We start from the raw sequence: 26,346 nt of genomic DNA on the forward strand, positions 1-26,346 counted from the left end.
CCAGGCTGGAATGCAGTGGTGCAACCTCAGCTCACTGCAACCTCCACCTCCCGGGTTCAAGTGATTCCCCTGCCTCAGCCTCCTGAGTAGCTGGGACTACAGGCACGGCACCACCACACCTGGCTAATTTTTTGTATTTTAGTAGGGACAGGTTTCATCACGTTGGCCAGGATGGTCTCAATCTTCTGACTTCGTGATCCTCCCGCCTCAGCCTCCCAAAGTGCTGGTATTACAGGTGTGAGCCACTGTGCCTGGCCAAAATTATTTTCTTTATTAAAAATAAGAAAGGGCCAGGTGCAGTGTCTCACACCTGTATCCCAGCACTTTGGGAGGCCAAAGTGGGAGGATTGCATGAGGTCAGAAGTTCAAGACCAGCTAGGGCAACATAGTCAGACTCCATCGCTACAAAAAATTTAAAAATCAGCTGAGGATGGTGGTGCACATCTATAGTACCAGCTACTTGGGAACCTTAGGGAGGAGGATCTTCTGAGCCCAGGAGGTCAAGGCCGCAGTGAGCTATGATCATGCCACTGCACTCCAGCCTGGCAATAGAGCAAGACCCTGTATCTAAAAAATAAAATTAAATAAATAAAATAAGGAGCTAGCTAAAGAGATAATACAGAGTTTTGAAAATCATGCAAGAATTTTATGAAAACAATAAATCAAAAAACCTAGATAAGAAAGAAATTTCTGGGAAAAATATAACTTACAAAATTTGGTGTAATAAATACAGAAATCAAATAGATTAGGGCTATTTTAAAAATTGAAAGAGTTATCAAAAAATGTTCCTCATTTTACCTTCCCCACTATCCCCTCCCCAAAAATGTCAAAGAGGTTAGATGTTTTACAAGCCAGTCCTACCTAAATGTTAAGGAAAGACAGTGTCTATTTAGTACAAGATGCTTTAGAAAATATGATGCTATAGCTTTTAAGGTAACAAAACTAGATAAAAGCAGTACAAGAAAACAAAAAATTTTAGCCTAAATTATATTCATAATCATAAATGCCAAAATCATTTTAAAAAATCTAATTGATGCCAGTGGTCTCTTTTATAGAAGTTAAAGTTATTATGGTTTATTGTTAAGAATCAAGAAATTAAGAATTACTCAACATCAGAAAATACATCATTGTAATTTCAGTACATTAATGGTTTAAATGAGAAAAACCACATTATCATCTCAAAAGATTAAGCAAAAAAATGATGTTCAATGCCTTTTATGATAAAAATTAATTTCATAGAAAACTAAGAATAGAAAGTAGCTTTTGTAACTGATAAAGATCACCCACCAAGATACCTAGAAAAAGATATTATTTACAATAAAAAAAAATTTAGAAGCATTCCTTTCAAGAAACAAAGTTATCCATCAGCAACGAAAGTTTTCAACATAATATTGGAAGTACTGACCAACACAACGAGCCAAAGAAATAAAATTAGAAAAAAAAAGAATTAAAAGAAAAAATGCAAACTTACTAATATTTCTACTGATATCATCCCATACATAAAAATTCCAAGAAAATTCACAGTCCAAGTGTTAAAACTCATAAGATGGCTGATACACTGTTGAATTAAAAAACCAATAGTATCCTACTACTCTAGCATTAAATAAACAGAAATACCATAGGATATAAAATGCCATTTACAATATCAACAAAAACAATACATGCAGATTTTTATGCAGAAAACTTTAAAACTTTATTGAAGGATGAAGGGAAGACTTAAGTAAATGGAGAGGCATGTTATATTCATGAATAGAATAATTCAATACTCTAATAATGTTAATTTTCCAAAATTAATGTACCAATTCAATGTAATTCAAATTAAAATAATAGAAATACTATTTTAAGGAATCTTGTTGTCATGTTAATTTCATGTCAACTTAGCCACAGTAACCAGATATTTATTTGGTCAAACACTCTAGATGCTTCTACGAAAGTATTTTTTTAATGAGATTAACATTTAACTCAGTAGACTTAGAGTAAAGCAAACATGAGTGGGCCTCATCCAACTTGCTGAAGACTCTAAAAAGAAAAAAGAAGAACCTTCCCAGAACAGGAGGAATTTGACCATCAGCCTGCCTTTGGACTTGAGCTTCAACATCAACTGCTCCCTGGGTCTCTAGCCTGTCAGCCTACCCTGCAAATTGATGCAAATTGGGACTTGCCAGCCTCCAATTCACAATTCATGTGAGATTAAAATAAATCTCAATCTCTCTCCTCCACTCACACACTCCCTTTTGTTCTGTTTCTTTGGAGAATCTTGACTAATATACTTGTAAAAATGATTCAATAATTAATTTTGAAGGATAAAGATCCACAAATTACTAAGGATAGTTGGAAAGAACAGGGGCAATGGACAGCAGACTGCCCCTGTTAGAATCCAAAATACATAATATTTAAAGATGCAGTCATTAAAATAGTGAAAGCCAGTGGAAATGAATAATAGAACAGAATAGACTCAAAGATATGAGTACATGAACTATGGTGATGTGGCATTGTAAATTATTGAAGAAATGATGGATAATTTAGCCAAAGAGGCTGGGAATATTTCCCACTATATAGAGAAAAATAAAATCAGTATTCTACCTCACGTCATACACAAAGGAATAAGAAATAAAAATAAAAATATAAATATTAGTGGGCTGAAAGAGAGGAGAGAGTAAGTATTTCTTCCCATCTCTTTTTCTCAATCAGTGTCTGGCAATAGCTAATAATTCCTTTGAGCTTCCATTTCCTACTGAGAAGCACTCTCTCCAGGCGAACCCATCCCTGTGGCTCCAACTCAGACAGGCAGTCCTCACTGAGGCTCCAACTTTCCTGGAGCAATTCCCTTCTCCAGAGTTCTAGTTCTGCCATGTGACCCTCCCAGCATGCCCATCAACAGGCCTCTCAGGTGGCCACTTCTCCCAGGTTCCAACTCTGTTTTATAGCCTGAGCTCCTTGATGCTAATAACACCAGCTTCTCTCGCTGTCCCTCTAGCCCTAGAGGTGACAGAGACTTCCTACAGTTGTCGATTTATGAATTGCTAATCTATGGGTTGACCACTTTTCAGTTCTTCTAACATCCCACAACTACCCTCCTGTACTAAATAGCCTCAATGGATCTATCTCCTATTGAATTATTTTCCTCTTTGATATACTCAGCTAGTTACCAAAATGAGAAATTTTACTTACATAATTTGCAGTGGCACCAATAGCTAATTCATAATTTTTGACACAACATTTTACAAGCTATTTTACTGTCAGGAACCTCTATCATTAAGATTTTTTTCATTTTATCAAGAATTAAGATTTCTAGGCACTGGTTTTTTATTATTTTATTTATTTATTTATGTTTGAGATGGAGTCTCACTCTGTTGCCCAGGCTGGAGTGCAGTGGCACGATCTCAGCTGACTGCAACCTCTGCCTCCAAAGCAATTCTCCTGCTTCAGCCTCCTGAGTAGCTGGGACTACAGGTGCACGCCACCATGTGCAGCTAATTTTGTTTTGTATTTTTAGTAGAGACAGGGTTTCGCCATGTTGGCCAGGCTGGTCTCAAACTCCTGACCTCAGGTGATCCACCCACCTTGGCCTCCCAAAGTGCTGGGATTATAGGCATGAGCCACTGCACCCAGCCCACTGGTATGTTTTAAAGCTCCATGGTAAAACATGCTGTAGGGAACCTAAATGCTATTAGTAGTGGTGGTATTAATTATTGTCCACACGAATAAATATTTATAGCAAAAATAATTCCATAAATTCAGTTTCCTCATATGTAAAGTGATTACAGTATGCTGCTACAATCACTTTCAGAACTAGCATTTTATGATTCTAGGTTGTACCTACAATTCTATAATCATGTTCTCAAATTCCACTTCCTCCCGTCTAGAGCCCTGTTTCTTTCCTTGACTATATAAGTGATGTGATATTGTCCAGCCACTCTAAACTGCTAGAGAGTAAAAAGGAAAGAACTGCATTTGAAAAACCTCCCTTCTGCAAATTTAAAAAATAGTAGCAATTATTGCATACTTACTATAAGTCAAAAATTTTTCTATGAAAAAGTCTTGTAAAAATCTCAACACTCTCATTGGGATTACTTGTATACATGTGTCTTTTTTCATTTTTGTTTAATGAAAGTAGATTCTAGTCACTACCAAAGTGAGTTCACGAGAAGCAGGAAAAAAAAAAAAAAGCCACCCTTGTGGACCTGTCCAGTTTTATAGCTGTTACTGAGATTTAGACTCGTATTCATGATGCGGTTTGAGAAAAAAATCATTTGTATGCTTTAAAAGTAGCTATATGGGCAATCATTCCTCTAAAATCTGCAATATCCTGACAGTATAGTGATAGAATCAACAAAATATAATGGAGCAATGGAATAAAATAGATTTGTATAATTCTGGAACAAAAGAAATATACCCCATCCATCTTTTAATACTGGTCCAATAGAATTCGCCCCTTATATAAGACTGATTTTTTATCTTGTGAAGCAGGAAGTAGAGAACTAAGTAGAATGTAATGCTAAGACAGTACACACTAAGTCACAACGAAACACAATCCAGACCCACATACGATGTATCATCCACTAGGACAAGACACGCAAAGAAGCAAGAAAACATCACCCATAATAAAATGAAAAAAAACAAAATTATTGCTGGGTGAACTTAAGAGCAAATTGAAAGCTTCAGAAAAAAGGAGGCCAGTGAAGATAAAAACAGATGAATAGAAATTACCAGATCGGAAAAACAGAGACAGAAATGTTTTATTTCATGGCCTATGAGACAATAACAAGCAATCTAAAATACATTTAATCAAATCCCAGAAGGAGAGAAAGGGAGAATGGAGCACAAAATACATGAATAAAAATATTCCTAGTTTGTTGGGGGAAAAAAAATAAACCTTTAGGTCCAAGGAGACCAGTGAACCTAAAACAGGATAAATGCAAAGAAAACCACTGTGGTGGGCAGAACAGTGCTCACCACTACAACCACCAAAAAAGATGCCCATGTTCTAACTCCCAGGAACCACACAAACCTCATGCAGCAAAAGGGCCTTTTCAGGTGTAAGTAAACTAAGGTTGTTGAGATAGGAGGATTATTCTGGATTATCTTAGTGGACCCAATGTAGTCTCAGTGGTCCTTATAAAGAAAAATTAGGGTCTAGAGAATGAAAGTCAGAGAGGACAATGCAAGAATAGAAACAGAGGTTGGAGTGACACAGAACTGTAAGCCAAAGAATGTGGGCAGCCTCCAGTAGCTGAAAAAGACAAAGAAACTAATTCTTCCATAGAATCTCCAGAGGGAACACAGCCTTACAAACCCATTTTAGACTTCTGATCTCCACGAATTTATAATAATACATGTGTGTTGTCTTAAGCCACTGTTGTGGTCATTTGCTTTCAGCAGCAATAAGAAAGTAATACAGCTACAAAGAGGTTTAAAACTAAAGATAAACTAGTACAATCACCATGGAGAGGAATATGGAGGTTCCTCAAAAAACAACAAATGGAAGTATCATATGATCCAGCAATTGCACTACTGGGCATTTATCCAATTGAAAGGAAACCAGTATATTGAAGAGACATCTGTACCCCCATGTTTATTATATCACGGCTCCAATAGCGAAGATATGGAAACTGCCTAGGTGTCCAACAACAAAAAATAAAAAAAATGTAGCATGTATACACAATGGAATATTATTCAGCCATTAAGAAGAATGAAATCTTGTGGCAACACGGATGAAACTGGAGAACATTATGCGAAATAAAATAAGACAGGAACAGAACGTTAACCACCACACATTCTCATTAATTTGTGGAAGCTAGAAAAAGTTGATCTCATAGAAGTAAAAAGTAGAACAGAGAATACTACAGGCTAGAAAGGGTGAAGGAAAGGGAGGGATAGGAAGAAACTTGTTAAAGGATACAAAGTTAAAACAAGATAGAAGAAATAAATTTTAGTGTTCTATACCACTGTAAGATGACTATAGTTGACAGTAATATCTAGTTTCAAAAAACTAGAAGGAGGATATTAAATGTTCCCAACACAAAGAAATAACAAATGTTTGAGATGATCGATATGCTAATTATCCGATTTGATCACTGTAAATTATATGTATTGAAGCATCATTATGTATTCCATGAATATGCACAATTACTACTCGTAAATTAAAATTTTGATTTTTAAAAAACAACAAATAAAGAGAAAATCTCAAGAACAGAGAAAAAAAGACACACTGTATACAAGGGAATAATGATGCAAATGACAGCTGACTTTTCATTATAAAATATGGAGGCCAGAAGAAAAAAAACAACTACTTAAAGAGCTAAAGCAAGACAAACAAAAACAAACCTGTCAGTCCAGAATTCAGAATTCTGTATCTACAAAAACATAATTCAAAGAATGAGGATAAAATAAAGACATTTTCCGAATAATAAAATTTAAAACTATTTGTTGCCAACAGAACTTCACTATAAGAAATTTTAGAGGAAATCATTGAAATTAAAGCAAAATGATGCCAGATGGAAACTTGGATCAACAGGAAGGAGTGAATAGCACTGGAAAGGGAGACAGGTGGGTAACAAAGAACTTTCTATTTGTCTTTCATCTCTTAATTTCTTTAAAAGTAATAATTGTTCAAAGCAAATATATTAATGTTGATTTGTGGAGCTCATATGGAATGTAAAAGATGTATGGAAATAAGCGTATAAGGTAATGCTGGGCACAGTGGCTCACACCTGTAATCCCAACACTTTGAGAGGCCAAGGTGGGCAGGTCACCTGAGGTCAGGATTTTGAGACCAGCTTGGCCAACACGGTGAAACCTCGCCTCTACTAAAAATACAAAAATTGGCTCGCCCTTGTGGCGGGCACCTATAATCCCAGCTATTCAGGAGGCTGAGGCAGGAGAATCACTTGAACCTAGGAGACAGACGTTGCAGTGGCCAAGATCATGCCACTGCACTCCAGTCTGGGCAACAAGAGCAAAACTCCATATCAAAAAATAAAAAAGAGCATAAGGTAAGAAAGAGAAAAAGGATTATGAGAAAAAGATAGGTAAATTGATAAAATTACTTGTATCCAGAATGGAAGGGGGATCCTACAGACAGTAAAATGTTAATAGCATTGTAAACATAAACTCAACAATTTAGACGAAATAATGAACAAGTTTCATGAAATATTTAACTTAATAAAGTTGACTCAAGAAGAAATAGAAAATATGAATAATTCTGTATCTATACTTGCCTTAAAGAAATCTCAAAGCCAAATAGCATATTAGGAAATTCTATGAAATATATAAGAAAAAAAATAATAGTACCAGTCTTCACAAATTCTTTCAGAAAATAGAAGAAAATGTCATTTCCTGTCTCAGATTCTAAGGCCAGTAGAACCTTTATATCAAAACCCAATCAAGATATGCAAGAAAAGAAATTTATTTATTGCTCTCCCTCATAATCATAGTCACAAAAATGCTTAACAAAATATTAGTAAACTGTATCTAGCAATATAAAAATGATAATAAATCAAGACTAAGAAGGGCTTATCCTAGAAATGCAAGATCAGTATAAGATTTTAAAAATTAATGAAATTAGTGATATAAACAAAAGAAAGGGGAAAATTGTATGTCAACTTCACAGATACAAAAAACCTTTGATAAAATACACCACTCATTTGTGATCAAAAGCTCTCAGGAAAGTAGGAATGAAATGGAAATTCCTTAATCATATAAAGGACACTAATAAAAAAATACTACAATTAAGCATATTTTATGAAAAATATAGAATGCTTCCCCATGTAATCAGGAACAATACAGACATGTGCATTCTTATCATTTTTATTCAATGTCTTAGTGAACATCCAAGAAAAAGAAATTTTAAAGAATTTTCTAGAGTGGCATAAAAATTTTTTAAATAAAAAATAAAAAAGGAAAGGCATGTAAGGAAACAGTAAAACACTATTTCAAACAATATAATTGTGTATGCAGAAAAACCTAAGGAATCTATAAAAAAAAAACAAACTACTGGATCTAATAAGTGAATTTAGCAAAGTTATGAGACAAGGTCAATAAACAAATATGTATGTGTATATGTATAGACACACATATAATTATTTCTATATACTAGCAATAATAATTAAATGTAAAACTTAAATTACTGTTTAAAATAGCATTAAAAAATACTTAGAAATAAATTTAACAAAAGGTGTGCAAAAACCTGAAACTTGCACTGAAGCTACCAAATATTGTTGATGGATATTAAACACCTAAATAAATGGAGAAATATACCATGTTCATGGATTGGAACATTCATATTATTAATATTCCAATTCCTCCCCAAATTATCTAAAACTTAAATGCAATTCCAATTAAAATCCTAATTTTTTGCAGATAATAACAGATTCTAAAAATTTATATGCAAATGCCACAAGATCTAAAATAAGGAAAACACTGTTAGAACAACAAAGTGATTCATATTACCAGATTCAAGGGTTACCATACAGCTAATTAAGACAGTGTGGTATTGGCAATGAGGATAAACAAATCAATGGAACAGAATAGAATCTAGGCACCAAGCAAAAGTACCAAAGCAATTTTACAGAAAAGGAAAGTTTATTCAACAAATAGTGCTGGAGAAAACCGGATAAATGCATTTTTTATGAATGAATATATATCTTACACAATACACAAAAATTAATTTGAGCTGAATCATATACTAACATATAAAGCCAAAATTATAAATCTTCAAGAAGAAAATATAGGAGAATGGCCTCCCAGTCTTTCTGGGAGTAATCAAATATTTCTTAGGAAGCACACAAAAAGCTCTAATACAAACTAAGCCTTTTTCATAAAATTGGATGTTTAAAACTTATGCTCATCAAAACAAACACTAAAAACACAAAAAGGAAAAGTATAAACAAAAGAATACATTTTTGATAAATAAATCTGTCAGAAGACTTGTATCCAGAATATATCTCTTCTATTTCAACAATAAAAGATAAACAGCCCATTAAAATATGCAAAAAAACACATTTAACTTCTTTTAAAAAAAGACAAAATGTAACAATAAAAATAAACTTATCCTTACTCTCAAATGTTGTTGTTTGTAAGGACATAATTGTCTGTTCCAGAATTTTATCTGTATAAAACATATATAATTCCTTTATTTCCTTCCAGGGATGGAAGTTTATTCTCTTCCTTGTTTCATCAAGTATAATATTTAAACATCATTTATGTCTCTATCCATTAACACATTTTCAACATCTGCTGGGTATTTAAATCACTTCTCTGAGCACAAGGGCGGTCCCTCGTGCCACCTGGAATGCAGCTGGCTGGCCTTCAGCGATCCCTGATGCCATGTGGGGCTCCCACGGCCCGCATCGCCACAGTCACGGCCGGCCCCAGGAACTCCGTCTACTAACTCACTTCTCATCCAGGAACTCTATACGCCGCTCTTGGGCAAGTAAACAGTATGACATTTCTAAAAAATAATTCTATAATTTTTATTAAGAGGCTTCAAAATGCTTATGTCATTGTAATTTCCTTAGGATTTGCCATAAGAAAATAATTTGAAATGTGAAGAGAGGTTTACAAACAATTATGTTAATTACAGGATTATCTGCAATATAAAACATCAGAAACCTAAAAGCTTCATAAAGGAAACTTTGCATAAAATAATTATTACATAAATTAGGATATATTTATACAACAAAAAAGTAGGTAGCCATTTGTAGTATGGGTTTTCCTTATAATACGGTTTCATGTATTTTTAAAAATGTAAAAATAAAGCAATTAGAAACACATCAAATATAGTTATTTATGAGTCATAAAATTGTAACTGATATTTTACTTTAGTTCTTATGTATATTATCAAAATAAGCATACATTTAATATTACCTTTTTTCTTAAAACAAAGATATATGGTAAGTGTAAAACTTCAACCCTGAGAATTTCTCCATGTACTTTTTGCTCACTGGATAACCTCTTGCTTTCCTAATTCATAACTATAAAGAAACTTACATAGTTTTATTTCAATTAACAAAAAGAAAGCTGGACGTGCCTTCTTTAAAGTTTACGAGACTGAAATCTTTGGATTTCATACTGAATGGCAAATTAGGTTCCCAATTTCTCTGACTGAATAATGCTTTGAACGTCTTGAGAAGTTTAAATTACTTAGAAACAAACTCAACATGAAAGGACCTTAGAAACAATAATGGCAGAAAATTGTGGCAGAAATAAATACAAATTACAATGTCTGATTATGGTCTGTGTAAAATCCAAAAAGGTAATCAGGTTACCCAGCACCAAATGAAGAATCATCTTAATTAGCACGAATGCATTTCAACCAGTAAAATGAATTGAAGACTTCTACTTTGAAATTTGCAATTACAAGATAAAAAGTCTAAAAGAAATAGTCTTTTTTTCTCATTCCAGTAATTCTGTAATTCTATTTCAAAGCTCTCTTATTAAAGTGCCACTCTGAATTTTCAACTTTTTGGGTTTTACTTAAATCATAAGCAATGTACAAATATATTTATTAGTGTATTCCATGATTTTAAAAGTTTATAGCCTTTAATTACTACACACATATAAATTTCTAAGAAAAATAGTTTGTTTCTAAAAAGCTTGACCTACTGGTTATGTTTTTAATTATATAGCAGCTATATTAAATATGCAAAAATATATACACATGTACCCAAATAACTACATTTGTCTGTTTACATAATCATCTTAAACAAATGTTTGAGTTTTCAAATAATTTACCTTCTTAGAAATATAATCAATATAGTAGTTCAAGAAATGTGAAATTGAAGACTGCAAATTAGATTATTTCATCCTGAATGAAAAAAAAATACAATTCTGTACTGCTATATGAGTAGCAAGTAGTAAGATAAAATGTGTCTAAAAAGAAATTGAAGACTGCAAATTAGATTATTTCATCCTGAATGAAAAAAAAATACAATTCTGTACTGCTATATGAGTAGCAAGTAGTAAGATAAAATGTGTCTAAAAAGAGAGAAATACATGCCAGTATACATTTAGAGGTCATAGAATGTTCAAAACCATACAGTTTAAACTCCATTTAATTTTGCTTTTCTTAGATAGCATTCTCTTTCTTGGAAGCAATTAGAGTCACTGGAATCTGAGATTCAATCATGCATTTGATGCTAGCTGATGATGTATATGGATTACCTTATTCACATGATGTAAAGAGAAAAAAATAATTGACCTAATTTTAGTATTCCATTTCCTTTTTGCCAGCTCCCATCTGCGATTATTTCTCTTTTTCTTACAAATGATAGGAGAAGAATAAAAAGGATCTGGCAGAACCCCTCCCTCTCCAAAACAATCTCTCCAACCTGAAAAGATCTCCTGAACTTTAAACATATATTTTAAATTACCCATTTCTATATTTCCTTAGATGTCTTACAGAGATTTTGAATTTAAAATAGATAAAACAGTGTATTTCTTTTGAGATATTTTCTCTTTTATGTTTTCTATCTCATTTAATGCATTTATCCTTTACCTAGCTATCTATGCTAGCCTCCTGGAATTTGGATATACTCTTCCCTTTGTACTCTTCACAATACATCACTATGTCCAAACAACTCTCTTGAACTCACCAGCCCCCCTGTCTTCATTGGCACTTTCTTACTTCAGGCTTGCAGGCTTTCTCTTTTTTTTTTTTTTTTTTTTTTTTTTTGAGATGGAGTTTTGCTCTTGTTGCCCAGGCTAGAGTTCAATGGCATGATCTTGGCTCACTGCAACCTCCATATCCCGGGTTCAAGTGATTCTCCTGCCTCAGCCTCCCACGAATCTGGGATTACAAGTGACCACCACCACGCCTGGCTAATTTTTTGTATTTTTAGTAGAGATGGGGTTTCACCATGTTGGCCAGGCTGGTCTCAAACTCCTGACCTCAGGTAATCTGCCCACCTCAGCCTCCCAAAGTGCTGGGATTACAGGCGGGAGCCACGGCACCTGGTCAGGCCTTCTCATTTCTGCACCTGGACTCAACATGCCAGCATTCTGACTTGTCTACCTGCCTCCAGTTGTAAATTCTGGTTGTCTTCTACAATGTCATCCGCATAATCTTTTTAAAGCACAAGTCTGACCCTGTTTTACTCCATCTCTTTTAGCCTCCCCATTGACAGTTTAAAGAACTCTATCTCTGCCCTTTCTCCACATCCACGGCTTCACTGACTCTGTGTCATTACTAGGAGTAATGAGGGTTCCACCACTGGAACCCTCTCCTAGGATATGGTCGTCTCTTAGGCTAATTCCCTGATGGTCACGTTCATTTGGCAATTCCACTCCCAGGGACTCCTTCCTCCTCTAAGAAATTATTGCTGACTTCCCCATTTTACAAACACTGTTCTGATGTCAATTCTTTCCACTCTCACCCCGCCTTTCTCCTAGAATTTGCTGCCTCAGATTATGATTGCTTGTTTACTCTTTTGCCCCCCTGATAACACCGAGCTATGAACACCCTGATGACAGGGCTTTTCTTTTGGTTCACTTCTTAACAGTTTTACCTAGCAGCATCCCACTTAGGGATGCAGAATTTGTAGATTCAATGAGTATTCAATAAATGAGTATGATTGATACTAAAGGAATGAAAGCAGAGAGACAGTTGAACTAAGTATTACCTTGAATTAAAAAAAAATCCTATTAATTAGACATCATCACTAGCACTCAAATTTCCCATATGCTGAAAGGACCTTTTATGACCCAGACTAGGAAGGTGCACAGTGTTACTTCACTGTATTCAACTCATCCAAGTAGTCACGGGCCCAACCAAATATTAGGGGAAGCTAAATCCCAATCTTTGATGGGATTATTGTTCAAAAACTGAAGGCCATTTAAAACCAGAGTCACCATTGGAGGATGCTAGAGAACTAACTCAGTATTCTGAAAATGTATAAAGAAAGAAAAAGAATCACTTATTGAGCCTTTCCTACACAAACTATATGACTAAGTAATCAAATAGTAAGTGAAGTCAAATTTCTCTTCACAGAAATATTTCAAGTAGTAAATGAAGAAGGATAGAATTAGAATATCAGGCCAGGCATGGTGGCTCATGCCTGTTACCCAAGTATTTTGAGAGGCTGAGGCTGGTGGATCACTTGAGGTCAAGAGTTCAAGACCAGCCTGACCAACATGGTGAAACCCCATCTCTACTAAAAAAACAAAATTAGCTGGGTATGGTGGCAGGTGCCTGTAATCCCAGCTACTTGGGGGGCTGAGGCAGGAGAATCACTTGAACTCAGGAGGCAGAGGTTACAGTGAGCCGAGATTGCGCCATTGCACTCCAGCCTGGGCAACAAGAGCAAAACTCCATTTCAAAAAAAAAAAAAAATAGAATTAGAATATTACTATTTTGCAACCCTTAATGTTTGCTACTTCCAGACATTGACCATCAATATCTGCCAACATTAAAAAAGGAGAAAGCCAGACATTATATATTCTTTTTTAGAAAAAGAAAACACTGCTTACAAAATAGATTTCGGGGAAAATATATGTAGTGTATGTAGATCCAACTATCAAGTATAGAAAAAAGAAAGAAGCGCATTTTAATAAATGCCTCAGGGATTCTATCAGCAAAATTCAGACTCAGAAACTTGACAGAACAAATGACCAATTTCTTCAATAAATAAATGAGGAAGAGTTGAAGGGGAAACTATGGAGAGTTTAAAGTCATATCAACCAACCACAATGTGTAAGTTTTATCTGGATTCTGACTCAAAGAAACTGCATAAGAAAATAAATGATATTTGTGAGACAACTGGAAATTCAAGCTCTGAGTAAATATTTAGTGATATTCAGGTACTATTATTTTCATTTTTTAAAATAATATAATGTTATCGTGGTTGTGTTTATAAAAGAAAGTATCTTTTAAAAGTCCATTTCGAATTATTGATGGATAAAATGATATATATGCTATGCATATGATGTATATATGACATATATTGTATACATGTAATGTCTAGGATTTGCTCCAGAATAATATAACGGAAGAGGTTGTAGGTGGGACAAATATAAGATTGTCCATGAATTGAAAATTATAAAAGCTGAGTGATGATACTTGGGAGTTTGTTGTATTATTTTGTCGATTTTTACACTGAAACCTTCCCATATAAATATTTATTTTTAAAAAAATTTTACTAACTCCTCAAGAATGCTGAATAAAGTAAATGCTCCTAGATCAGTGCTGTGATGCACTCTATGATCTGGCCCTTACCCACGTCTTTAGCACCACCTGTGATCACGCTCTCTTTTCACCTACATTTAAACTACATGAAACCACTTATACTTCCCACAAAGCACTACAATTCCTCCTACTTCCAAATGGTTGTAAATTTTCCTTTTTCCAGAATGCCAAGTTCCATTCTTCTTCTCCTGGTAAAATTCAGTCAGTCACATCACGCATTGCCAACTGCATGCCACAGGCTCCCTGTTGTGGATTGGCCACCCACAGTGGAGTGATGGATATCCACCATTTGCTGCCCTGGCTGCGTCTCCAGCCTTCGCTGCCTTCTTTTCTGCTCTGTGAGGCCGACCTATTTGGACTGCATCAGTGGCTCCCATGTCTTCTGGCTTCCAATTAGACTTCTCCAGATAGACCCACCAGCAGAAGATCTAGAGGTCAAGGTGAAGTGGGAAGTCGCTGTATTTATGTCTCTGGCTTGCTCCCTGCCAGGCGAGCACAGGTTGCTTGCTTCCTCTTTGCAAATATCACTCCTATCAGGTAACCCTTTCCAAGTAGTTCTTTTTCCGGTACTGTTTTTCCTTTTTATCTTCTTTTCCTTTTTATCTTCAGCTCAAGAATTGGTTTCTCATAAACCTAGTGCACTATTTGTGAAAGAGCCCTCCATTCAACTCTCCACTAATTACTCAGTTTCAGTATTGCTCCTATATAATTAGTGTAATATTCTAATTATTATACTAAATATACGAATTAGTATAATAAAAATTAAACTAATTATACAATTGTTAGAAAAAAAAAAAACACCCATACCAGAAAAGACTACAAAAAGAACAAGAACAAGACACAGATATAGTCTGAGAAGGCATAGAAGAAACAGTTGAGTACATTTCAGAGAGAGAGTGCACACGTGCAATGGCTTGGTGGTACAAAAGAAGCAAGGGAGAGTCGATGCTGTGCTTCACTTGTCCACTGCTTGAGCTAGAAAGCAAAGATGAGAGCACGGAAGGCTAGAGAACCAGACAGAACCTCAACTTTACAGGCCAAGTAAGGACAGAGATTTTGATCCTAAGAGCAATGGGGAAATATTGAATATTCCCCTTGGCCTTCCAGGCCTAAGTAAGGGATCGTCATCTCGCAGACAGTCCTGAGAGCCTTCTACCACACAGTCAGAACTAGGAGGCTCTAGCACATGATAACCACTCAATAAATGTTCACTGGATCAGTGAATAAAGAATAAGTAAACCACGTATGGACAGTTTAGAGTTTTTTTCACATATATGCGCATGATTTTGTCACCACCAAGAATTCTTCCCTGGCCAGGCGCGGTGGCTCACGCCTGTAATCCCAGCACTTTGGGAGGCTGAGGTGGGTGGATCACAAGTTCAGGAGATCGAGACCATCCTGGCAAACATGGTGAAACCCCATCTCTACTAAAAATAAAAAAAAATTAGCCAGGAGTGGTGGCGGGCACCTGTAGTTCCAGCTACTCGGGAGGCTGAGGCAGGAGAATGGCGTGAACCCAGGAGGCAGAGCTTGCAGTGAGCTGAAATCGCTCCACTGCACTCCAGCCTGGGCAACAGAGTGAGACTCTGTCTCAAAAAAAAAAAAAGAATTCTTCCCTGCATATATCCTTCCTAAACTTAATCCTGTTTGCTCTTGGCTTGTATCTTCATTTGCAATAAACATAAAAAGCTCTGGAGATAAGGAGCTATATTGTGTTACAACGCTGGAAAGTAAGTCAACCCCAGTCCAATCTTTTCTACCATGACAACTATTTTATTCTAGAGATGAGTTAACAAGGGCCATCAAAAAATCAGGTGATGAAGATTCTTGCCACAAGCACAACAGATTTTTCTGTTAAACTTCACTAATTCAAGGTAGAGTTATTTGGAATTCATAAGATGAGTAAAAAAGAGACCTATTTTGATTTGTTTAGAATGAGAAATACAACCTTCTATCTTTTATGCATAAGGTACAGCACAAATCATGTGCCAACCAAAGGCGACAAGCAGAAGCTTTGTTTTTATTTGCATTACAAACTCAGTGTGGCCTGATTTACACAAGAAATGATAAGCATAATTTTAACTGGTCCCCACATCATTTAATAATAAGCAGGAATGCATGGCTAAAACCTGTTTGAAAATATACTTACACTATAAATTTCCTTCCTTAATGCAAGCAAACAAAATTAAAATACAAGGTGATCTCAATATTGTGGCAACTGAGTATTCACTAATATCACAATAATGATGTCTTTGTATATTCAGATATTTTGTGATAATGGAGATGATCATTTCATTCATAAGTAAGATGGATATCCACAAGTTGCTACAGTTTCTTTTTTACCTAAACACAAAAGTCCTCAGTGAACCAAAAAGGTATAAAATGCTATGGCTTCTGTGCCAATGCTGGGATGTTTCTATGGTGTAATTTTTTTTTTTTTTTTTGAGATGGAGTTTCACTTGTCACCCAGGCTGGAGTGCAATGGCACAATTTCAGTTCACTGCAACCTTTGCCTCCTGTGTTCAAGCAATTATCCTGCATCAGCCTCCCAAGTAGCTGGAATTACAGGCAGTACATCATACCCAGCTAATTTTTGTATTTTTAGTAGAGGCAGGTTTCACCATGTTGGTCAGGCTCGTCTGGAACTCTTGACCTCAGTTGATCCACCCACCTCAGCCTCCCAAAGTGCTAGGATTACAGGCGTGAGCCACCGCACCCAGCCCGGTGTAATGTTTTTAATTAGCATAAAAACTTTTCATTCTGGTCGAAAATTAATCAGGAAAAATAAGAAGTGATACTCATTTATTCTTGAGGTTCAAACAAATGGGCATCGGTTTCCTTAGTGACATAAATGATTTTTTTCTTGTTTTTCCTAAGCAACTCTATAATTCATAAAATTTGTAATTTGATAAAGCAGGAGAAAAAGTTAACTAAAGTCCTGTGAATTGAATAAACTCTGCGACTAAAAGACATTTCATTTTAATAAAATAGTTGTGCTGCTCACCAAAGAGGCCATGGTAAATCCAATGACTTCAATATAACCATCATCATGACGTTGAGGTTCGAAATCGTGGTGATCTCCTGGGTTTCCCCAGGGCATTGTGCCAGCACAATATCTGCAAGAGAAGATTAAAGACAGAAGTAAATATGTCCCATACTTCTCATGACTATCATGAGGTGTTAGTTCGTAGTTAGACCCAATGTTTATTAAACATAAAAACAGTTTTCCATTCTTGGTACACACCTTCCAATAGAAAAGAAAATGCACTTCTTATCATCTACAAAATACCAAGCTGTGAAAATGGGCCATAATTTTGCAATAAAAGTATTCTGTGGTATCCAACTTTCTCCTCATTCATTATTTATATTTCTCACTATGATTCATGTGTATCTGTTTTCTATGATATATCATGAATTGTCTATAGATGGTTTCAGAATTTGGTCTTTAAGGAAGATGTATGCATGCCGGTAGAAAAGAGACAGGGAAATGAAGTGGGAAGCATTTGCCATTAATACATAAGCAAAATAAGAGGTACTCACAGGAGAAGGGAAAGGTAACTATGGAAGACACAGTGAAGAAGAGATGAAATATAGATAAGAGATTAGAAAGAGAATGGGAAACAAAAGAAATTGTAGAAATAGAGGAAGAAGAATACAAATGGGAAAGAGGGAGAAGCAAGAAAAGAGAAGGACAAGAGAGGAAGAAGGACAAGAGAAGAAGAGAGGAAGGACAAGAGAAAGAATAATAAAGCAAAGTAATAAACAATGCTTTCTGAGAATCAAGGCCTTCTACTTCAATTAAGCTGCAAATATTTCTGGAATAAAATTGTAACTGACTATATTGAGCACTGCCAAGAATAATCAGGAGACTAGGATGTGTTTTCCTAGCCACAGATTTACATACAACTCTCATTTCAATTAAATTCAGTCTAAATACAATGTATTTGCAGTCTGAGTTGTTTGGCAGGCAAATAAATGGTTATAGATCCATCCCTTCCAAAATCTTGGCTTCAGGGCCTAGAACATAATTTATGCCACTGAGATAATATGTTTATTTTGAGTCTAGTTATCTTAAATATCCCTTTCTCCTGAAGTGCGTAATAGCACCAGGGAGAGTTGACATCCTGGCTAGAAAACAATACTCTAACTCATCCTATTTTTCAAAGAAATCATCTGGCAACAATTTTGAATGAATTCCACACTTGAATCAGACTGGATGGTTTTTCAACAGTTTTTAGGAAACTGAGAACAAAAAAGTGTTTCAATTCTCTCATTCTTAGAGGGGGAGGAAGAGGGGAAGAACAGTAATTTAGAAATAAATTAAGATGTTCCAGTCAAGAGGGGTGCCTGAGTTTCTTAAAGATGGGTAAGTACAGACAATGCATGCCACATGACGCACAAAACCACCAACCACAAAGAACACTAAATAAACCAAATCGGAGAATGAATTATCAGACCTAGAAATCTTTAATTACCCATTTAGATAACTGATCTTCATTGTTTACATCTGAAACTTATCTGTTATGAAAACAGATAACCTCAAGTCAGAGTTCACTCAAACCAAGGAAACAATACAAACAGAGCTTACCTGGGTATATTTAAAAATACTATACACTGGAACTTCAGTTCCTGAATCTTTGGGGTGAGATCTGTTCCATCACACTGAAACAATCAAAACAGAAAAGGGGTTTTGAAGTAGTCACAAGTCTAAAAACCTATCAAAGATAACTAGTTTGACAATAGTACACATCACGGTCTCTTTCTCCTCGCCCTATCTCTGCTTAAGTGAATGCCGGTCACAATGATTAAAAATATATTCTGGTTATAGCTTTACTGCACCCAGCGTACAGAGGTTGGTTTTGTTTGCACTTAAGGTAAGAACAAAACCTCCATTTGATTAAAATGATTTCTTCTCTGGTCTCACAATCAAAGGAAATATTATCATTCCTAACAATGGATGATTATTAATTATCTAGACTGATGGTGTCAACATTAAAAGATTTATGAACACTTAAAAGAATGAAAAGAAAAAAGCCTCAAGTTAAAGCAGTAGTATTCACCACCATCATTATCCGATTCAAACAAGTCACAAATATAATGATTTATTTTCTTTGTTTTTTGAGACAATTTTTATTTTGAAAATGTCAAATATTTTGAAGACTTTTTAAAAAGTCTATGTACTGCAAACTTTTGAAAAGATATCTATCATACACTAGTATTATCTTCATTCGTGGTTTGTTCTTAGAAATTTAATCCTATACAGACTCGCCCAGGATGAAGTGCAATGGCGTGATCTCAGCTCACTGCAACCTCAGCCTCCCAGGTTCAAGCGATTCTCCTGCCTCAGCCTCCCAAGTAACTGGGATTACAGGTGCCCGCCACCACGCCCGGCTAATTTTTGTATTTTTAGTAGAGACGGGGTTTCACCATGTTGGCCAGACTGGTCTTGAACTCCTGACCTCAGGTCATCCACCCTCCTTGGCCTCACAAAGTGCTGGGATTACAGGCGTGAGCCACTGCGCCCAGCCATTCAGACTTTAGACTTCTAAGATTCACTGTCTTCCTGGAGTTTAGACCTGGGAATCAAGGGTCTCAGCCTAGCTTGGCCTCAACAACCCTCGAACATGGCTTCCCCGACCTGCTAGCGCTTTCTGCAAGGGTATCATCCTTTGATAAATCAAGGAAAAGTCTTTCATGTTCCTTTCCCATTTCCCACTGGTGACAAAAGTCAAAAGAGAATAACTCTAGTCATGACTATAGACTTTCCGATGTCAAAGGTGTAGAGCCTGCTCTCATATCTGCTTTCCTCACACCCTTATCACAGGATTTCCCCATTACCTTCTCATTTGGAGAGAGGAGCAAAGCATCCCCGAGCTCCCTGCAAATTCTGAAAGAGTTCTTTAGGATCAGTTTCAATCTAAGTATAATGATTTTGCTAGTGGTCAAGTTGTCTCCATCACCTGCATTTTTTTTCCCAGTTAATCTCCATACAGCCTAATTTTCATGAGTATTCTCAAAGAATTGTTTCCAAGAAATCTTACAATTTTAAATAAACAAATTATTTTCAAATATAACTTAATAATAAAATTCTAAACATTAAAGATGTTTTTCTAGTACTCTCAACTACTAAGCAAACATCTTCCAACTTACTTAAGAACTTGAAATGAGTTATAAATGACTATGCCAATGAATAAAAAAGTAGACATTGTAAATGTCAAAATTGCATGTTATAAGCAACTAAAACTTAAAACCTAGGATGTGATACATTAATAGTGTACAAAGCATTATGGTTGCATTGCAGAAAGATTATAATAAATATTATTGTATTTAGAACAGAATTCATTTTTTAACTTTCTATTTTTCCTTCTGGGAAACATGTTAGTGATTCTGGGAACTCATTAAATCATATGAAAATGTGTGCCTTACACCGTATACTGCTTTACAGAGATTTTTTTATATATTATTGCAATAAACTGTACAATTCCTTTAGAATAGCAGTTTTCAACTTTTTCCCAACTTCAGATACACACAAAGGGACATATTTGCATCCAAAATATGTTCCTTTGTACAAGCTCATATACTGATAAATAACAAGAAGAAAATATGGAAAGTGGAACAAATAATGGCTATATGTAGGTTTTTACTGTCATTTTGTATTTTCTCGGTCTAATATTCAAATACATATTGTATATCTCTATGAGACATTATTAGCTATTGCATTAGAAACACTGACTTCACCCTCTGACAATGAAAAGATGCTCTGTTGTTGGGTAGACATCTAATCACTCTCACTAACCTTCCATCCTTTTCATCTCACACTCAGGAAAACATAGAATGACGTCATTGCAAAAGTATCCTTGTGTCTCTCTATGTCACAGCACAATGGTCAAAAACCATTGCTTCAAAGACATGTCTTGTTACACCTATTTGACAGATGAAGAAAGCAAACTCCTCTGAAAGGTTAAATGATTTCTCCAAAGTCATATACCTAGCAAAGGTAGGCCTAGCTAAATCCCAAATGTTCACACCTAGTTATAATGATTTTTTCCTCTTCATAAGATATAATTTATATAAATATTCCACCTTTAATATTACATATATAGGCTGATATCACATCTTTCCTAGTTATTTGTTGCCATTTTGGCCTCTCTGCAAGCATCTTTTAGACTCTACTATAAAGTCACCCATGAATGAGACATGTATCATCAAGGGGACTGAGATATGAGAGAGAAAACTCTCTAGCAGTTAGGTGTACAGAGTTTGATATCAATCCAGTAACTTGTACAGTACACTGCCATTCCATATGGCCACCGCCCAGCATACACTGGGTCTCCTGGCAGGTATTGTGGATGTGCCTGTAAATGCAAAACACACTGGAAAGGGCAGTAAAGCTTAATTTTTGCTAGGCTGCAGGCAGCTGAAGAAACAGGGGAAGTTTAATGTAAGGTTGCTGCTACTTAAATTTAATAGCCACGATTTTATCAAAATAATAATCCTCATAGTTCAATGGGCCATGTGTTCTTCTATCTAGCTTTAAGAAGGCAATATTTCAGTCTCAAGAGTGTCCACCACTAAAAGATACTTGCTTTATATTTTTATTGTATGAGAACTGAAACATCTGAAAGGGATGCCAATGGTTGTTAATAGCAGTGGTAAAGGCCTTTGTCTCTTGTTTCAACTGATTTAGGAGATTCATGTCTTACACATGCTTTACTGGTGATTACACATTTTAATTTTTATATTTTCATGCTCCTTATATTTCTTCATATTCTCATTAGCTTAAGATCATATATTTTTCTCTATTTTCATGTATATATTTTGTTCTGTTCTCTCTTGTCAAAATTATTCTTTTTCTTTTTTTTTTAGACGGAGTGTCGCTCTGTTGTCCAGGCTGGAGTGCAGTGGTGCGGTCTCAGCTCACAGCAACCTCTGCCTCCCAGGTTCAAGCAATCTCCTGCCTCAGCCTCCCGAGTAGCTGGGACCTCAGGCACATGCCACCACGCCCAGCTAATTTTTTGTATTGTGATAGAGATGGGGTTTCACCATTTTGCCCAGGCTGGTCTCGAACTCCTGAGCTCAGGCAATCCAGCTGCCTCGGCCTCCCAGAGAGCTAGGATTACAGGCATGAGCCACCATGCCCGGCCCGTCAAAATTATTCTTATTCTTTAGAATAAGATAAATTCAAGCATTGATAAATTCAAGCACTGCTATATTCTCATCACTTCTTTTCCATCTATATATTTTTTTCTCTTTCTTTCTCATTCTGTCATTTACTTATACAACTATGTGCAACAAAGTCATGTTCATTCCTTCTTTTAACTTGGTTACTATAAGGAAACATTAATGTCTTTCTTAATATCTAATTTTATTCTATTTTTGAATGTGTCACCTTGAGAAAGATAAATCTCTCTCTCTCTTGCCCACAAGCAGTATATTTCCGCAAGCTGATATAGAGACCCAGGAAGAAACAGCACACACACAAAAAACCCATCCAGTGGTGAGGAGCCTTGAGCAGGTGGGACAGTGAGTCACCACAAAATAATGAAATCAACACTTTGTTCTAAAACTAAGATTATCCTGGAATAAATATCCTCCTCAGATTATCCTGGAATAAAGATACTTGTTTGGAGAGTACCGATCTATGCTTCGAGACCCAGCTAACATCATTTATTTTTGTATAAAGGTCTTCCTGACCCCACCATGGTCAGAGTTATCACTTCTCTCCCTTTGTGCCACAACCATATTATATACATGGTTGAATAAAAATTGTATTGTTCTGAAGTGACTTACGTGACCTTCTTCAAAACTGAACTGTGAGTTTCTTCAGGAGTGAAACTAGTCTTTTCATTTATCTTCATCCCCAGCAACTAAGACAGTGCCCGACACATAATAAGTGTAGGTTGAATGAACTACACAGAATGATCTCCAAAGTTCTATGCAGTCCAGTGATTCAATATATAAACTATTTGGGAGTTTTTTGTGGCAGTCATACCATATTCAAATGAAATAAATCAACATATTCAATACTTACAACAACTTTAACATGTTTGGATAGATCTCTAGAACTTCTCTGTAGGAAGTCAGAAAAAGCTGCCTATACCACAGGGAAATAAAGAAGAAGAAATTCGTAATTACATGGTGATACCAAATCCTTGCTTCCATATCCTAGATTCCAAGGATTCCAAAGTATGCAAAAATTCTAAACATGTTCTCTTTCTGCAGAATCCAAAGTAACGCAGTGCAGTAGTTGTCAAGTTGAAATTTTTCTTTTGCTTCCAAACTATAATTTACAGTTTCACTATAAAATTTAAGAGCACAGAATGAGAGTGAAAAAGTAGACAATTCTGAGGGTCATTGGAAGGTTTATTTTGACAACCTTTTCTGACCACTTCCTTGTCCATTAAGTGCTGATAGTCTTTCCACTAAGATTTCCTTATTTGCTTTGAGTTTCACAGGGTTTGACTTCCATAAACTACATATGCAGCTTCCAAACCCCTTTTATTTAAACTCCTCCTATCCATTGGCATAAATTTAAACTGTACTGATATTTTGGACGCCTTTTTTCATTCTCTATTTACTACTATGAACATGCCTGAGAAACAAAAGAAGGAAAAAGAAGGCACTCCCTTTAATCTCACGTACGCGTCCATGAAAAACACCCCATATTCTGCCAGTTTCTAATCCAAATGTCAATGTGCACACCCTGGTGAAAACTACGTTCTTACCTAAAATTCTTCAGACATCCTCAGTCTACACAATTCCCCCATTTCTTACATTGGCTTTGACGTTTGTTTCTCACATCCCTCTTTGAATAGCATCTTCTCTTGTTCAACATGAAGCCTCAGGGCTTGCTTAAAAGCTCAGAGGTGAGGAACATCAACTCTCTTTCTGACAGCTAACTTAAGAAATACACCTCACTTTCATTCTGAAGCCCAGACACGAAACAGTAACCATAGGTAGACATATATAAATGAGATGTATATGTGATTATTTCTAATGTAGTTTGCAACTATGATACACAGTGAATTGGCACTAAGTAATATGTAGTAATTATGAAATAAAATGTATACCTACCCCTGCATAGAACATTTTATTTCGAAAACGACTGTTGAATTTCTCTGGATTTGCTTCTGTGAAAGAGGAAAAGTAGTTTTGTTATGGAGATCTCATTAAAGGTAGTGACTTAGATTAGCACTCCTACTTCCTCCCCAACTCCCTCCTATCCTACAGATCCAATAGATCCCATGGTTTGGTTATCATCTTTCCCCCAGTTCCAGGCCAGTTAGTACAGTGGCCCAGTGCTACAGGGACAGTAATCCTGGACTATAAATGTGTAGCTCCACACCGGCATCACTGACATTAACTGAGAGCTTGTTAGAATTGCAAATGACTAGGCCCTAGCCAGATCGACTGAATTAGAATGACTTGAGTGTGGAGTCTATACATCTGTGGAGGGGAGCTCTCCAGGTGATTCCCAAGCACATTAAAGATGGAGGCACTCTAGATGCTTTGTAAAAATTGGAGGGCTTCCAGGGATATTGGGCTGAGATAACAGGAAAAGGTGGAAGGAGGTGGAGAAGCGATTATTTACTTTCATAGTCATAGGGCATGACTTCCGTAAGCTATGTATGCAGCTTCCAAATGTAATTAAACATGTTTTTGAGTTTGATTTGTGTTTGGAATAAAGTAGATATAAAAATGGGAATTAATGCCAGTTTAATTATTCCTTCTAAAAGAAATACAATATATGTAGTTACGCTGAGAAGTGTCCATTTGATGGGCTATATTTATATCTGTGCTAAAAATTCTTTCCATAGTTAAATTTTTAAAAATTCTCCTTTAATGAGATTTATATTAATTGCCTATTTTTATGTAGATGTATTGGCATAATTCTCAACTTAAAAGTATTACATTTTCTTGACTAATACCTCATAGATGCTACTATCCAAGCTTATTTTTTTCACAATGGCTTTCATGAGCCTTTGCATTACCCTTCAGGTATTTTATGGCAAATGATCCATGAAGCTGCAGACAGTGCCTGTGTTAGAAAACAGTTTAAAGTCTCACTATGAGTTTTCTTGGTTTGAGAACAGCCACTCACTATCTACTGACAAAATAAGTTAAGCTTGCCACAATTAAAAATGTGGTCTTGCGTATCCTGTTTTTTCTTCTATAGCTTAGCTTAAGATTTCTTGACTAACTAGTTAAAAATAGGGGGAAAATACAAATGAACAGAAACAGTAAAAAAAAAAAAAAAAAAAAAAAAAAAAAAAGACTATTTGCTTAATTATATATTTCATAGACAAATAATTTTTTAATTTAATGTTTAAAAAATGCAGATTAACAGCTACTGAAAAAATCCATACCTCTGGTCTAAGTGTATCAACAAAATCTGGTTTCAATATCTTATAGATATTTATTTTTTTTTACCATCTCTATCCCACCTGCATGAATATTGTACCTATTATTTCCAATCAACATAAATTCTCCCTTATCAGCCCTTCAGTGGCTGATTTTCCTCAAAGGCTCTGATTTACATGCACGGGAAATGTTTACAATTCCATTTCATACTGCATCAAAACACAATAAGCCTTAGCAATAAACTATACAAAGATCAATGCTTGACATCTTTTAACTAATTGTTTTATAATCACATACATACAAATGTACATGTTCATACACTCAACAATTTGCATATTCCACTCTAAAATATTCCTACAGCTTAAAATAAAAGAGAAAAATCACTTTCCCCAAAAGAATTCTCTTCTAAGCCTGGTATTTCCATGTAAGGGTCTCTCCCTGCTCCCTTCTCACTCTGATGCATAGAAACTTCACCACAGTTCAAGGAAGTGAATCATTAGAAAAACTTCCGGATTAGTTAGACTAAATATGAGACTCACTTGAGCTCATTGAGCTCATTGAATGAGCTCATTGTTGGACACTTATTCATTTAGACCTCTTTTCATGCCTATTTTTGGAAATCCATGTATTCGTGATAATTGTGTTACTTTACAAGTATTATTAAGAAGTTTGGGGTATTTTATTAAGAGGCCCAGGATCTGGATTCTGCTAAAGAATATGAGACAAAAAATGGGGTAAGAAATGAAGAATAAAATCCCCCATATACTTCCCAAATGAACTCTCCTTAAATATAGGAAGGGTAA

The 26,346-nt window shown here is 35.6% G+C and overlaps 1 protein-coding gene and 1 long non-coding RNA gene across 6 annotated transcripts in view; one reads left to right on the plus strand and one right to left on the minus strand.

Moving 5' to 3' along the window:
* Nucleotides 1-22,963, plus strand: part of LOC134739898 (uncharacterized) — a 40,307-nt gene extending 17,344 nt beyond the window's left edge. Inside the window, exons 3-5 of one of the 2 annotated variants that reach the window (XR_010126996.1) lie at nucleotides 6,440-6,549; nucleotides 21,006-21,179; nucleotides 22,049-22,963. This is a non-coding gene — a long non-coding RNA (uncharacterized LOC134739898). Of the gene's footprint in view, nucleotides 1-6,439; nucleotides 6,550-9,147; nucleotides 11,440-21,005; nucleotides 21,180-22,048 lie in introns of those variants that run through there. The other variant, XR_010126997.1, reaches the window with a different exon arrangement.
* DGKI (diacylglycerol kinase iota) overlaps nucleotides 1-26,346 on the minus strand; it is a 396,652-nt gene that overhangs the window by 166,233 nt on the left and 204,073 nt on the right. For all 4 annotated transcript variants that reach the window (XM_054495165.2, XM_054495166.2, XM_054495164.2 and 1 more), the window contains exons 16-19: nucleotides 24,257-24,312; nucleotides 23,214-23,276; nucleotides 18,771-18,844; nucleotides 17,187-17,298 (exon numbers count right to left, since the gene is read on the minus strand). In XM_054495165.2, the coding sequence (XP_054351140.1) occupies nucleotides 17,187-17,298; nucleotides 18,771-18,844; nucleotides 23,214-23,276; nucleotides 24,257-24,312 (305 nt within the window). The remainder of the gene's footprint in view (nucleotides 1-17,186; nucleotides 17,299-18,770; nucleotides 18,845-23,213; nucleotides 23,277-24,256; nucleotides 24,313-26,346) is intronic.

Source organism: Pongo pygmaeus, chromosome 6 (assembly GCF_028885625.2).
Source record: "Pongo pygmaeus isolate AG05252 chromosome 6, NHGRI_mPonPyg2-v2.0_pri, whole genome shotgun sequence".
Classification (NCBI taxonomy): Eukaryota; Metazoa; Chordata; class Mammalia; order Primates; family Hominidae; genus Pongo; species Pongo pygmaeus.